Source organism: Odontomachus brunneus, unplaced genomic scaffold, assembly GCF_010583005.1.
Source record: "Odontomachus brunneus isolate Ranch 3 - 2012 unplaced genomic scaffold, Obru_v1 Obru_scaffold_060, whole genome shotgun sequence".
Classification (NCBI taxonomy): Eukaryota; Metazoa; Arthropoda; class Insecta; order Hymenoptera; family Formicidae; genus Odontomachus; species Odontomachus brunneus.
Window position 1 is genome coordinate 828,564 of NW_022639510.1, and position 14,899 is coordinate 843,462.

The following is a 14,899-nucleotide window of genomic DNA, read 5'->3' on the forward strand; positions in this document are numbered from 1 at the left end:
ATATATATATATATATATAGGACTATTGTCTGTTTTTATTTGTACTGTTGAGAGAATTTTTCCTTCACAGTGTGTTTCTTCTAGAGACATGTATTATCTTCATTTGGTTTCATGTTTAGTACTTTCACTTAGGACAAAGGCAGAATCACCAGAGAATCACTACTTTATTTCCATCCTTCATATGTTTCCATGCTGTTTCTTGTAGCAAGGACTGATCTAGATATGTCTATGTTTCTAAGTACTCTACTGATCTTTTGTACAGGACTACTTCATGATCCTCTCACATTTTCTTACTTGTTGGCTTAGGCCAAGGATTCTTACACAAACAATATTCTTTCAAATATTTAATTTAGTAAATTGTAACATTGATTGTAGGATATGATACTGATTATTTCAACGTAGGATACGAAATAATATATGATTGTGAAATATAAAATAATGAATTTGTTTTATTGAGAAATAATTATCCATCGGATATACGATTGTTTCATAACATTGAAGAACGCAAATACTTTTTTCTCGCTGAAACGTAGATCCTCACTCATCGTAGAAAGATGAATGTATAACTACGTGCAGTTATTATATATACATGGTCACAGTCGGGATGTCCAACGGTTCAACACATATTGCGAAACGATCGCGGAACAGAAACGCATCTGAAGTAGTCTTTCTGATTAACTATTGTCAATAAATTGAGTATTGTCTGTTTTCTTAAAAAATAGTCACGTATAACGAATATTCACTACGCTCGTGAGCATTTCAACAATAGCTGATTAAAAAGGCTGTTTCAAATGTACTTATTACGCGTTCCGTGACACCTTCTGTAATTCCATTGAAGATAGTCTATAGATATCTATTCAGCGCGTCTATATATAATTTATGTAAATCCCTTATTAGAAAGGCAAATCAGTTTCCATAAGTATGGAATTCTGACATGTTTGTATTGATATCGCGATGCGTGTTTGAAATCTGTACGCACTAGCGCGATTACGATGTATTAAAAATGTAACACCATACAAAAAGTTTCGATCAGGATGTATCTTTTCGTAAAAAAAAAAAAGAAGAATAGTATCGATCTCCGATAGTTGCAGACAATAAAAGGACACATCAGATTTAGTTTCTTTCCTCAAGTTTTTCGTGTATAAAAGCAAATGGCAGTCACTGAAATTTTGAAAATCTTGCCTGGACGAACGTTTCTCTCACCATTGAACTACCTAACGGTGCACAAGAGAGAAGAAGGGATAGAAACAAGACAACAAGTAGTGTTGATTTATAAATGATTCTGTAGAAAGGACAACAGAGTTGTCTCATAATGTTTGCTGGCATCTAGACTCCTCAGACTATGCCTCTCATTAGGATAAACCTGCAATTGGTACGGTTTACCAATCTTCACGAGGGCATTAATCAACTGGCTGGTGTGATAAAAATGGACGTTCTCGTCTATAAGCCCATGAATGATCAACAATCGATTCTCCTCATCGGGGAATTTGCTCACGTACGTCAGAATCGAGCCAGACATGTAGCCATGAGGATTGTTCTGTGGTAGATCCATGTAACGTTCAGTGTATCCAGTATCGTAAAAGTTCCACGAGGTAACTGGGGCGCCGGCGATTGCTAACTGTGAATTTAAAAATGTTCGTTTCAACGAGACGCGATATATCGGCCGTTTTGTGCTGATGAATGGTTGCGTTTGTACCTTGAATACATCGGGGTATTGTATCAAACCCATCAGACTCAAGTATCCTCCGTAAGACCAGCCATGCAGAGCCACGCGATTTAAGTCTATGTAGCCGGTAGTTTCCGCCAGCCACCTCAACACTTCGACTTGATCGTTCAATTCGACCGTTCCCATTCTACGTCGCAAGTGGCTCTCGAATATCAGACCTCTATGCTGAGATCCGCGAGAATCGATGAGAACTACACAATAACCTTGAGCAGCTAGCATGTGCATGCGTAAGTGTCTTAAACCCTGCGAAGGAGTGAAATAAACAATATTTGAATTGAGTTTGTTTGGTGCGTGCGTGCGTTTTACTCGCACTTGAAATGCGCGTTCTCTCACCTTAAACGTATTTGATACAAGTTGTACTTCGGGTCCCCCGTAGACGTTCAGTATCGTGGGATACTTTACGTCAGGCTGAAAATTATGAGGCTTGAATATCATTGAGTAAATGGTGTCGCCGGATTTGATCTTATGCGTGAAGATCTCTGGCGCGAACAGCTCAGACTCGGGCGCGGATGGTTCTAAGAGGTAGCCAACGGGCGTGAGCGATATACTCTCGACCGTCCAGTCGGTTTGCGAGATCTTAAATACCTGCAAAACGAACGGAAATACTCGTCAGTCGTGCGGAAGGACTCTCAGATTTGGTTTCCGGTGAAACGTACTTGACAAGTAGGCAGCGTTTTAATGGAACTATAAACAGTAACCAGCATAGTGCATTCCTTATTAAAATATATACTGTTGTAACTGTAGCCAGGTCTCGTCAAGAGTCGTATCTCCAACGGTCGTCGCAAAGACACGGCGTAAACATGTTGCTCCAACGGTCCCTCGCGTAAACCGCAAAAGTACACGATAGAATTCACCTCGTCGACCCATATCTTCTTACCCAGGACTTCCCAGTCGCCTTGAGTCAATGCTATTTTGGAAGTGATACGTGGTCGGAGGAATATACTGTCCATTCTGTCCAGAGGTTCCTCCACCCCTACGCTTAGTCCTGCAACAGGACATGTACACGTTGTGACAACGAATTCATTGTGACAATAAATCTTTTTTTTTAGCTGAACTAAGTTGCAGCTGTACTTTGTGAAACAAGTATACAGAGTGTCCGTCAATTCATTTGTTTGTATAAAACTTATTAAATTGAACATAAAATTCTTGTACCAATTTTGCAAACAACTGTCAAATTTTGAATTATCAATTAAAGAATAATCACACGCGATACGGTAGATAGTGACGTCTGCTGTCGTGTGCTTCAGTTTGACATCAGATCAAATTGAATAAAAAGATCCATTTTGCAAATAACCACGTAGATTTTTAGTTATTAATTAAATAAGACTAATACATTATCGTGGATAATTATGTAATGGTAGAGGAATTTTGTGCTCAATTTGATGAGTTCTACTTGCACACAATAGGTATGTTATGAATAAATTGTCAGACATCTTGTATAATTGAAGTATATATAATCCATTATATAACAGCTATAAAACTATTATATAACTGAAGCATATATAATTAGTTATATACTCAATTTGATGACTTCTACTTGCATACAACAAGTGTGTTATGAATAAATTGTCAGACCTTGTATAACTGAAGTATATATAATCCATTATATAACAGCTATAAAACTGTTATATAACTGAAGCATATATAATTAGTTATATAACAGTTACATATCAGTTGTATAAAAAATACATAACTGAAGTGTATAACAAGTGTAGAACTAAAGTAAATCAATGTTGAAAGAAAAATGAACAAAGTTCCAGTGCAGCATTAGTTCAGCTAAAAAGAACAAGTGACTGATGCGTGATCAAAAAGGTGCACGGTGATCTCAACAAACCTGCTATGCTGGATGTGATAAGATACAAGTGTCGGAACTCGGACTCCTCGCTGCCCCATATAAATTTCACTTCGTTCGTGTCATCGGACTTCAGGAAGTACAGCAAGTCGTTCACGTTGATCCACACCGAACTCTGTTCTGAATATATTACTTGAACGTTTGCCGACGTTGGCGTAAAGTGGTTCTCAGAGTTGTACATGTTCGGCGGTGGTTCGCAAAAGTTGTCTATCGACAGCAGCACCAATTCGAGTTTTTGTTGCTTCCTGTCCAGCAATTGTACCCAGACGCTGTGTTGGGAAAGCGACATTTATCGACTCGTGTGTCTCATTTCTCAAAGTGTTACCGCAGGGTCTTATCATCAACTTACTATTGCGCGTCAGGAGTCCATCCAACTCTCACCATGTACTCCATCCAAGGGAACATGATGTGAAGCGGATACTGTAACTCCAATATCTCGATATCGACAATCTGTAGCAATTCCGTCAACCGGAATTGAACCATCTTCAAGTTACTCCTGGCGTTCGGCATACCTGCCCTGGGAAACCTGAATTCGTCCACTTCGTCAGTATTGGATGAGGACGGGAAGCAATAAATCTTCACGTCACTCTCGTCCACTTCCTCATATACGATTCGGTAAATACCGTCGTTAGACTTGGGTTGCCACCAATAACCGATGTACCTGAAACAGAAACGGATATTCTAATTTTCGTGCTATTAGTATGAGAGCATTCAGCAATAACGGGATCAACCTTGTAAATTCTTCCTGCATGACATAGGAAGGAGTACCAGCGGTGAGCGGGTCGTCCATGAGACTTCTGCCGCCTTTTCTAGCGTGTGTTAACCGGACAGAAGAGCCTGTGATACTATGCGACAAGTACAAATCTCCGGAACATGTGTGAGCGACCAGATCGTTGTTCCAGGGGCATATTTGAGGACATAGTTTCGCCCCGGTGTTCGACATTCTGATCTCAGAAGGGAAAAGAGGTCCAGGCTGATCGAAGAAATCGTGCGTTTAGAGTACATTTCACTTTGTTATCTTGATAACATATAGATCCATATTGAGAGAGTATTCGCTTAATACAGGTCGAAAAAGATAATTTTTATAATTTTTTTAACTATAAAACATTTGATACTTATACTTTTGCTCGTATATTTATATGTGCTTAAAGGACATATGTGAATTTTTATTCATGCTTATCAAAAAAGTTTGTTCAATAGGATGAAGAAAGTGTCAAAAAAGATCTTTATTGGCTACGATTAGGTTCCTTTAACTCAGTTAAAATAAAAATTGCAAATTGTCTTTATAGCCCATACTTGAATTAATGATAAAAAATTATATATAACAAAAGTGGCAACGCGTAAAAGATAAAGTATGGATTTTTCACAAAATTGTTAGCCTGCCTTAAATGAATACTCTTTAACAGTCGTTACTTGAATTTTATGCCATGTAAGATACTCAGATCTGAATTTAGAATCAGATTTGACGTTTTTATTTCAATCATATAACATGCGATATTATATTGTAATCGCAATTCATCTGAAAAACTCGCATCTAATTTTAAATTTAAATCTGAGTTAATTTAAGTTCTATTTGAGACAAATCTCAAGTACAACTTTAACTTGTTATTAAAAAAAAATATAATAAACTTCATTATAATTCTGTTGTGGGATATAAAAACAACTTTATTAATCATAAGTCACTTTGCAATTATTTCAGCTAAATCGTGGCAGCCAATAAAGAGGATCCTCTTTGACATGTCCTGCATCATACTAAATAACATTTTTAGTAAGCGTGATTTTTATACATAAAAATTCACACATGATTTTTAAGCACGTACAAATATATGAATATATAAGCGCATTTTGAAATGTTTTATAGTTTCTCTAAACAATTTTTTTAAAATAACTCATTTTTCAGCCTGCTTTAAATGAATACTTTTTAACAGTCGTTACTTGAAATTTATGCCATGTAAGATATTCAGATCTGAATTTAGTATCAGATTTGACGTTTTTATTTCAATCATATAACATGCGATATTATATTTATAATCGCAATTTATCTGAAAAACTCGCATCTAATTTTAAATTTAAATCTGAATTAACTTAAATTCTATTTGAGAAAAATCTCAAGTACTATTGATATGGATCATAGATAATTATTACCATGAATCCGGTGTCCACGCATTGGTAGAGACTGCTAGCAGCCGGAAAGACTAGTTTTCCACTCTCCGCGTGCATCTCGTAGCTGGTTATACCCCAGGTAGCGAGTCTCTTTCTCTCCCATAACAGTTGCTCCTCCCTGGACAATCTATTCGTGCTCGATACACTGAAATGATCCTTCAATAAGTCTCATTATGCCACTTTTACCTTAGCACCGAGTATCTCAATTCTACGATAGTCTTAGCCTAAGCTTAGGCGTTTTTAGGCTTACGCGTAAATTATGATATTTTACATTTACATGTAAATCATATAAAATATGAGTATACATGTAAATATGACCATGTATGAGATGTTGTCTGTGTAGATAATGAGCAAGTTATGGATGTTGTTTAAAAACATATGGCTTGCTAAAAAATTAAGAAAAGTTTTATTTTTATTTAGTTGTTAGAATTCTGGTGTAAATTTATGAAGATTGTTTCCTAAACAAGTTAGGGCTCACAGAATTCTATGGTTATATTTTTATCTTTCATATCAATTATGTGTCTTTTTTCCTTGTTTTAAATTTGATTAAATTAAATTCAATTCAATTAAATTTTTCATTTTTGACAGGTTCATGTAAAAAGAAAAAGTTCAAGTTAATTTATTAATGTGTTTCATAATGAAATGAAAATGAAAGTTATATTTACAATTAGTACCTGAAACAGATATATAATGAAAAGTCTCGTAATTTAATTACACTTTTTGTATTTTTTAAAAATATAACTTATAATTTAAAATATCTAAAAAGTAGATATACAGTAACTGTCTCATCGTTTAATTATCAAGATTACATCTATGTATCTTGATTCTAATCCATTTTTAAAATATTGTTTATGGATATCTTATCAAATAATATAAACTATGTAGAATAATGTAAATTAATTTTAAAATATACAATAAAAAGAATAATTAAATTATAAGATAATTACTGTATTTGTTTTGCGTATTAATTATAAATGTAATATTTAAAAGAGATAGTAAAATGCATGAGATTTTCATATTTTATTGTGTGACAGATCGGTAGATTTAACTCTTAATAAAAATGTAAGAATTCTGTGAACTCTAACTGACTCAGCAAATAACGTTCATAAATTTACTTCAGGATTCTCTAAAAGCTATATAAAAATATAAATTTTTCTTAGTCAATTTTTAAGGAAGAGTCATACATTCTTTAAATGACATTCACAGATTACACATTGTGCATTTTTTACATAGATAATGTAAATTATATAATGTATTGTAAATTATATTAAAATACATGTAAAAAAGAATAAAGTTATGAGATTAAGAATTAAGTTATGAGAAGGTCACTGCTTTAGTATTAACATTGTTATTAATTATACATATGTGATATTTCAAAAAGATAATAGATTGTATGAAATTTTTATTTCATTATGTGACAAATTGACAAATTTAAAAGTAAGAATGTAATTAGAGAATTCTCTGGATTCCAATTTGTTTATAAAACAATATTTATAAATTTACATTTATAAGGATTTCTGATATTGAATAAAGATATAAACTTTATCTCACTAATTGTCTACACAGATGATATTTCATACACAGTTTATATAGTCTACATGTATGTAGGATATCATTTACACACTAATGCTCAATCCTGGTGTACAGGCAATATGTAAACAATCCGCGTAGACGTGATAAGACGTGCCTGCAGCACAATCCTAGCCTTACCTCTGAAAATTAGCTTCTATAACGGGCTGCCAATGCAGACGGTAACCGTTGGCGTGATCCGCGTGTGCGATGTCTACATACAGAAGAGTGGTCTCCCAACCGTTGCTGGGGGTGCTAAGAAAATAGATTCTAGTCCTGCAAAGACGGAGAAAACGGCGGATGAGAGACTGGCGGCCGCGCACGAACGAGACACGTAGCGTCTCGAGAGTGAAGAGCGAGAATTCTCACCGGCCGTCCGGAAGAGATCGAAAAGTTATGGAGCCGGGCACAGAACCCGCGGACACTCCGGATAGCTTCCTTCGGAGATCGCTGACGACGGCTCTGAGCTCGGACCAGGACTTCCGCGGCACCGTGCTGTCGGAAACGGCGTGCTCCCCCGCCTCGTAGCAGGTCTCCATGCCCGCTTCCTGCAGCTGCAGCCGGTCGTTTTGCGAAGTCATTCGCTTTGCGAACACGTCGGCGACGTCGGCGCTGTCATGTCGGGCGCACAAGGCATGCCTGGAGAGGAGTGAGCGCGGGTACGGCGAGTACGCCGCGTGCGTGCGGGCGAAAGCAGCGCGGCGTATCGCACGGCCACGATAATCCCCGCGCGCTACAATACACCGCGGACGTCGTCGACGATGACGACGACGACGACGACGACGACGACGATGACGACGACGACGTCGGCAACAACGACGATCGCGCGCAGTTACGGACGAGCAGACAGGGAGAGGACTTATTTTTAGGTTATGCACCGCCACTGTCGCCGTCGCCACCACCACCACCACCTCTGCCACCGCCACCGCCGAAGCTCACTTTCACCGTCTCCCTGTCCTCCTCGCTGCTCTCGGCCTCTCCCTCCTCCCGGAGCCGGCGGTGTCGCGCGGCATTAAAAAATTTCCCGAAATCGCTCACTCCACCACCGCTGCTGCCGCCGCCGCCGCTACTGTCGCCGTCGTCGTCGACCACTTCCCCCGCGAGTATTCCTCACGATCGTCCGGGAGTCAACGCGAGCGCCGTCGCCGCGCTCACACATATCAACCCCGTATTCGTCAGCGGTGGTTATTACGTCGAGAAACGCGCGCGTCGCTACCGCCGACGGTCGCGCCGCGCGCCGACACACGAACGCGGCGCGCAAGGGAGACATCTGTGAGCGCGGAGTTGAAGCGCGTGAGCCGTGCGTGGCGCCACTGCGCCACCACGCTACCGAAGTGCAGTACGATCCTCTCTATTTGTCCGCGCAACCGTGCCTTCTCTCTTGTCGTCCCGAAAGAAATTTGAAGTAACCGCGCGCGCGCCGGTCTGACCGTCGAAACCTCTTCCGAACGTAGCTTCCTGTCCTTTCTTCGGCACTTGTCGTCCGGAACAGACGGAATGTCTTCGTGAGAGTCTACTGGAGAGTTAATCGTCGTAAACACGTCGCACTCCGGAGGAGCATTCCGTTCGATAGGGTTAGTCTTGTGTCAATTGATTAACTTTCATGTGCTTAAAGTAATAAGATCACATTACACTCGACCGAAATTTCGATATCGAAATAGATTATCGTCGGAATTGATTTAGACAAGAATGAACTTGATGTAATGCTGTTACTCGTCATTTTAGACGCGGTTATCCTGCCTGCTCCGCCGTTGACTCGCGTGTTGACAGGTTAATTAACACGATTGCATTAATCCACCTGTCCATTTGCCCGTTGTACATTTGCGGTCGATAATGAGCTTTCGCTAACGCGCGCGGATTGAAGGCTCGTGTCTCGGCGAACGGCAGAGATCGACGCGAGATCGTTCTAGAAATGGCGGCGAGACGATCGCGCGCGGCGAATTTATGCGGGGCGAGTATCGGGACTTTCGCGCGAACAGCGGGCCGCTGTTTTTTCCCGTGAATTTACACAACGGTGACGGTCGCGACAAAACGGCACGAGCGCGAAGGAAACAATTTTGACGGGGGAGTAAAGCGGGCGTGCACACGTATCCGCCGCAGTCACGTTCCGCGTTCTTCCCGGTACATATTTAAATGGCTCGACGTCGCAACGGCCATTCCGTCCCTGCGCGTCCCTGAATTATTTTCCTCGGCGTTCTCTCCCCATTGGATAGTTCCTCTCCTCTGCGCGCTGTTACGTAAAAATCCAGACGGGTAAATGCTCGCAAGACCTGCATACGCGTTACTAGCTTCGAGACGAAGAAACGCGACCCGTCGCCGTCTGTTGCATGCATTATGTTAGGTTAGGATATACAAAAGTTCAATCCTTCCTTACTTTCTATAACAAATGATCAAGAACGCCTGGACGATGGTCCCAGGTGTCACTCAGCGATGTGAGTTCAATAAAAATTGAATAAGAGAAAGCCTCAACGTTTATTAAGCTAATATTTTTTAATCGTTTACATCTATGTTAGGATATATTTCTTACACGAGAAGAGAATATTGTTCTTTTTTTCTTTTCATATAAATTCTTTTCAATTTTACTACGTTTCTAGCAGTGCAGGAATAGACTACACTGAGAGAAGAAATCTCTAAGAAATAGTAAATTCATATTCGCGGTGAATAATAACATATAATTATTTATAATAATATAAAATATTTCTCAAATAAGAAAATATACATTTTCTTAAACTTTTAAGAAAACCTTGGTTTTTTATGAAAGTAATTATTTATTCTATTTAAATAGAAAAATTTAAGTTTAAGTAAACATGTTATTAGTGTCGATTAAATAAATATTTGCTATTTTTTAGATATTTTCTCTTTCGGTGTGTTAGTAAAGTCTATCGTGCTAAAAAACATAGGCTCTTATTCTGATTTCTCTTTCATCAATAAAAGAGCTTGTAAATATGCTTATAAACCAATCAGAATGTTTATAAGCCACATTTTATTTCTTATGATATGAATACATGAAATGAAAGAACGATTAATTGTAGAGAATGCCACAATCTATTCCTTAGTTACAAAATTATACTAATTATAATAATTTTTACCTTAAAATTCTTCCCATATATGATTGTTGATTATTCGATTAATATGTCGTGATAATATAACACATTATAGTGTCATATCAAGTAGTATATCGTGACATATCATGTATTATAAAATTGTATCAAGTGTCGCAACGCGCCAAGTGCAGATAAAATGGTAATTATATTATATTTGTACACGACGTGAATGATTACATGTCATTAATGAGTGTTGAAAGGTCGCAACGCTTGTTTTCCAATAAATTTCGCAACGCATCTGCATCAATTGTGGATAGAGAAATTGATTTCTTCGGTAATATTCAAAAGACAAGCTGTTCTATTGGGCATTGGATGCGTTCTGAAGTTTATCGCGGTTTAGATCTCGCGGTCTCTGTGGCTTGAAGGGTAACTCGGGCGGAAGAGACTCCATTAAACAAAAAGGGAGCGAACGATCTCTCTTTGACGCGCTACACATTCGGCAAATCATCTGTCTATCGATTCTACGAATTCGTTTCTCCATATTTCCTTTTCGTGAGTCCAATAACATACTAACGTTGTGATGTTTTCCTTTACTTTGACAAAGTTCCCATTTCCTTTGAGTTTTTCCATCTACGTGCTCTTTGCAGAGACTACGACGACGACGACGACGACGAGCGACATGTATGGATTGTCGAGATGCATTCGCGGAGCCGCCGCGAAGTCCAAGCTGTTCAAAGCGGAAACTATCCGGCGAAATTGGCAGGTGGGTCGTTACGTTAACGTATATTAATTCTAGAGTGGGATAAGTTAATTTTTCCTTTAAACTAAGTTAAGAGTTTGAAGTTAACAGGATGCTGTGAAATTGAAAATTTTACTGACAGAATATTGACATTTTTCTGCAAAGTTTACGTCGTATTTCTGTAAAGTTTACGTCGCATTGATTGTACAAAATTACAGATACTTTTATACAATAAAAGTACGTGCAAAAATAGATAAAAGTTCATTTTGTGACGAAAACGAAAAAAAAATTTAATTAAAAATCTTAAGCTATCAGTTAGCGTAATATTTATCTAATTAAAAAATTCCGCAGTTTGTACATACCGAAAGTATGGATACTGCAAATAGGAAAATTTTGAAAAGTATTACTGTACCTTCGTAACTGAATTCAGAAGCTTAAGGCTCCTGGCCCCTCGCATTGTCTATTTAATGACGTCAGAAGTGAGGAAATGCATTCTTGCAAAATACGTTAAAATAAAAATATATATCCATAAAGTAACACTTGTAATCGATTAAACACATTTGTAAGATATTCTGTGCATTCCCTGTTTGCTCTAACAATCAATAATTTGTCGTAAATTATAACGTAACATATAATTCATCTTCTTAACCTATTTCTTTGCCTATTTCTATTCAGGTTAATTTACAATAAATTATTGATTGTTAGAGCAAACAGGGAATGCACAGAATATCTTACAAATTTGTTTAATTGATTGCAAGTTAATTTATAGATATATATTTTTATTTCAACGTATTTCATAAGTATTTTTAGCATGCATTTTCTCGCTTCTGACGTCATTAAAAAGAGATAAACAATACGAGAGGCCAGGAACCTTAAGAATATCCGAAAAGTTTGTAGAAAGATTTTTACATGTACGTGGTTAGAATTTCCGCTAAATATGAAAAAACAAAGCAACACATATTTACGTATAGTTCTGTAAATACGGACATACAAAAAGGATAACGTGATTATATTAGTGTGATAATCGTCTCTGCGTTATCGACATATTTCGAGTTTGTCAGCATCTCTTTAATGGTCCTCAACATTACATTACATTTAAATAAAATTTAAAATAAAATTACATTATATTTAAATTAAATTTAAAATTAAATTATATTTTTAATTACGTTTAATTACATTAAAAAAGTTACATAAACGAAAAATATAACTCAGTTAAAAATAAGATTAAAATTAAATTAATTTGTTAAAGTTAATTATGCAAATCAATATATGTGTTTTTTTGTACAATATATCAATGTATCAATATATGTGTTTTTTTTGTACATTTAACTTTTTAATCGAAGATCACATGAATTATTTAAGGTAGTCTTATGTAAAAATACCGATTGTTTCTTGCTTAGAATTTTATACAAGAACGCTGACTCTCAGAAAGACAACAAAATTTTTTAGTTATTTTTAAATATTTTATATTTAATTTTTTATATTAATGATGATTTTATTATAATGGAAAAAAATGAAATATTTCATATTTTATTTTCCTTATTCTACATTGTTTGCATTGATTTAAATTTAATGAATTAAATGAATGTTAAATTAATGAATTATATAATAAATTTAATGAATTATTTTAATTTATATAAAAAATGTGTTGAATTTAATGTATTTTAAAATAATTGCGGATTAAGGGGATGCTGGAGTCGAAATTTGCATCGACAAAATATCTTCTTTTGTAAAGTTTACGTGGTATTGGCTGTGTAGAATTATAAATGTTCTTACATGGTAAAAATACACCATGTGAGAATGAATTGGAACATTGTTCAATATATGATGAAAACGATAAAAAATTTTCAAAACTTCAGGTGTAAATCATACGTTTGTCAGTTAAAATAAATACATGTCTGATACAAAAGATCTGTATATATGATCTTAAGATCTTTATATATGCTGAATATGAATTTGCTTTGCTCAGAAAAATTTCAAATGCGTGGTTAGATTCTCCATTAAATATATGATAAAATAAATCAACACGTATTTATGTGAGATCAATATGTGCAAGAAATACGAAAAAGATAGCGTGATCATGTTAGTGACGATTATGGGCTCTATGTTGTCGACATTTTTGGAGTTCGCCATCGACTGTATCATCCCCTTAAGTTAAAAGCTGACTAATTTAAAATTAACTAAACTAAGCGAAAAAAAGCTATTAATTTTTTAACTTAACTTTTAATAGATTGACTGGTTGATATTACCCAAACTCTATTAATTAGCGAAGAAATCCGAGAGTCCAATTGGAACGCTGAGTATTAAAGACGCGCACGTATGTCTCTCGAAATCTGTCTTCGTCGCGCCGCGAAGAAAGCGAATCCGTTCCACCGAGACGACTGTCAGCTTGCTTTGAGACAGAATTTGCAATGCTAATCGTTCGCACACGGCTACCTCGGCGATTGCATTTCGCGCTAGAAGACCACGAGAGCGCGTGGGCTTCCGCGGTCTGCCGCGTTAATAATTTCCAGAAAATTCGCCACCGCCTCGCGGCGAATTACCTCTGCACCCTCTGCCGAGCAACGAGTCGACACTTCTGACTTTAATTCACATCCGCGATATCTTTAATGTCCGGTCGCCACGCGTAAGTCAACCCGGGCCCGTTATCGATTCCGTAACGTTACCGTGGCACGATACCACACATATTTCGCCCCTGTACTTTCGAACACGTCCCCACGCGATGAATATTAACGAGACCCCGTCGCCGCGTCGTCGCTTACCTTAAGCCTCTCGCGGACTGACCGCGCCTTATCGCGGCTTCCACCCGCCGGGGATTTAATCGCAGATACGCAACGCGAATTCGCCGAGTCCTCTCACCCGACCGACATTTTTATTCCGTTCCAGCCGTTTCGTCCCGGAGCTGGCGCACGTAGTGCGCGCCCGGGTCGAATGTCTCGCGGACGGCTCTCGCACGTAGGCACAATTTTCCGACGGACTTGTGCGCTATCAACCCCACTCGCATTCCCGCCCTCTCTCTCTCTCTCTCTCTCTCTCTCTCTCTCTCTCTCTCTCTCTCTCTCACAGCGGCAAGCCCCGCCGGCTGTTCCAACAGGGCTGCTCCAAGCGCCCGTCGGACGGTCTGCACGAGACCCGTATATTTCCCGAGATACGTTCTCCACGGCGCGCTCGGCGCCGTCCAGGAACTCTCACGGGAACGGCCGAATCCCTTTTTCCCCGTGTTCCGTGCGCCCTTTAAATATTAACGCCGGCGAATTCCGTGGGCGGTCCGGTAAAATTTTCACGAATTAAGTCGATACGTGTAATTTACGGCTTTCGGTTTGCCGCTGCCGCGCGCTCCAACGGACGGGCGAATATTTTTAATCCTCTCCGATCCTCCTTGAGCCGTTTCAATCGAGGAGAATCTAAGCACGCTCTCTCCTTTTTTTCATCCGCTATCTTCGTTATGCAAAATGTTATATTCTGGGAATCAGGCAAGTGGTTTATTATGATTTTATCAATTTCTGCGGTTTTAGTTAATTTCTTTTTGCTTCTTCTCTTCTTGTTATTTCTCTTATTATATTGTTGGTGACTTTTCTGTTTCATGCAATGATTTCAACGTCTCATATTTGAAAGGATGACTGTCTAAGGACAGCATAAGCATCCATATTCAGAAGAATATCGTCTTACTAAGAAATGCGGTTACTTATTTTATTTTCTTTCATTTAAGGCTCCTGTTCTGTCGCGAACTGACGATATCGGAGGCAAGAAAATGCATGTAAAAAATCCTTGTACATACTATTAAAAAAAAAAAAAATATATATATA

At 38.0% G+C, this 14,899-nt stretch overlaps 2 protein-coding genes across 3 annotated transcripts in view; one reads left to right on the forward strand and one right to left on the reverse strand.

Annotated features, from left to right (window-relative positions):
• Nucleotides 1–429: 429 nt before the first annotated feature.
• On the reverse strand, nucleotides 430–8,528 carry LOC116846026 (dipeptidyl peptidase 9). The gene is made up of 10 exons (XM_032819336.1): nucleotides 7,680–8,528; nucleotides 7,452–7,586; nucleotides 5,724–5,886; nucleotides 4,310–4,551; nucleotides 3,928–4,239; nucleotides 3,561–3,847; nucleotides 2,383–2,711; nucleotides 2,060–2,311; nucleotides 1,697–1,969; nucleotides 430–1,618 (listed from the first exon to the last, which is right to left on the reverse strand). Exons 1-10 carry the CDS (start codon nucleotides 7,889–7,891, stop codon nucleotides 1,271–1,273), a joined length of 2,553 nt encoding a protein of 850 aa, XP_032675227.1. The 5' UTR covers nucleotides 7,892–8,528; the 3' UTR covers nucleotides 430–1,270.
• A 137-nt stretch (nucleotides 8,529–8,665) lies between these two features.
• LOC116846028 overlaps nucleotides 8,666–14,899 on the forward strand; it is a 117,317-nt gene continuing 111,083 nt past the window's right edge. For both annotated transcript variants that reach the window (XM_032819346.1, XM_032819347.1), the window contains exons 1-2: nucleotides 8,666–8,884; nucleotides 11,002–11,117. In XM_032819346.1, coding sequence (XP_032675237.1) covers nucleotides 11,034–11,117 — 84 coding nt within the window. In that variant the 5' untranslated portion in view covers nucleotides 8,666–8,884; nucleotides 11,002–11,033. The remainder of the gene's footprint in view (nucleotides 8,885–11,001; nucleotides 11,118–14,899) is intronic.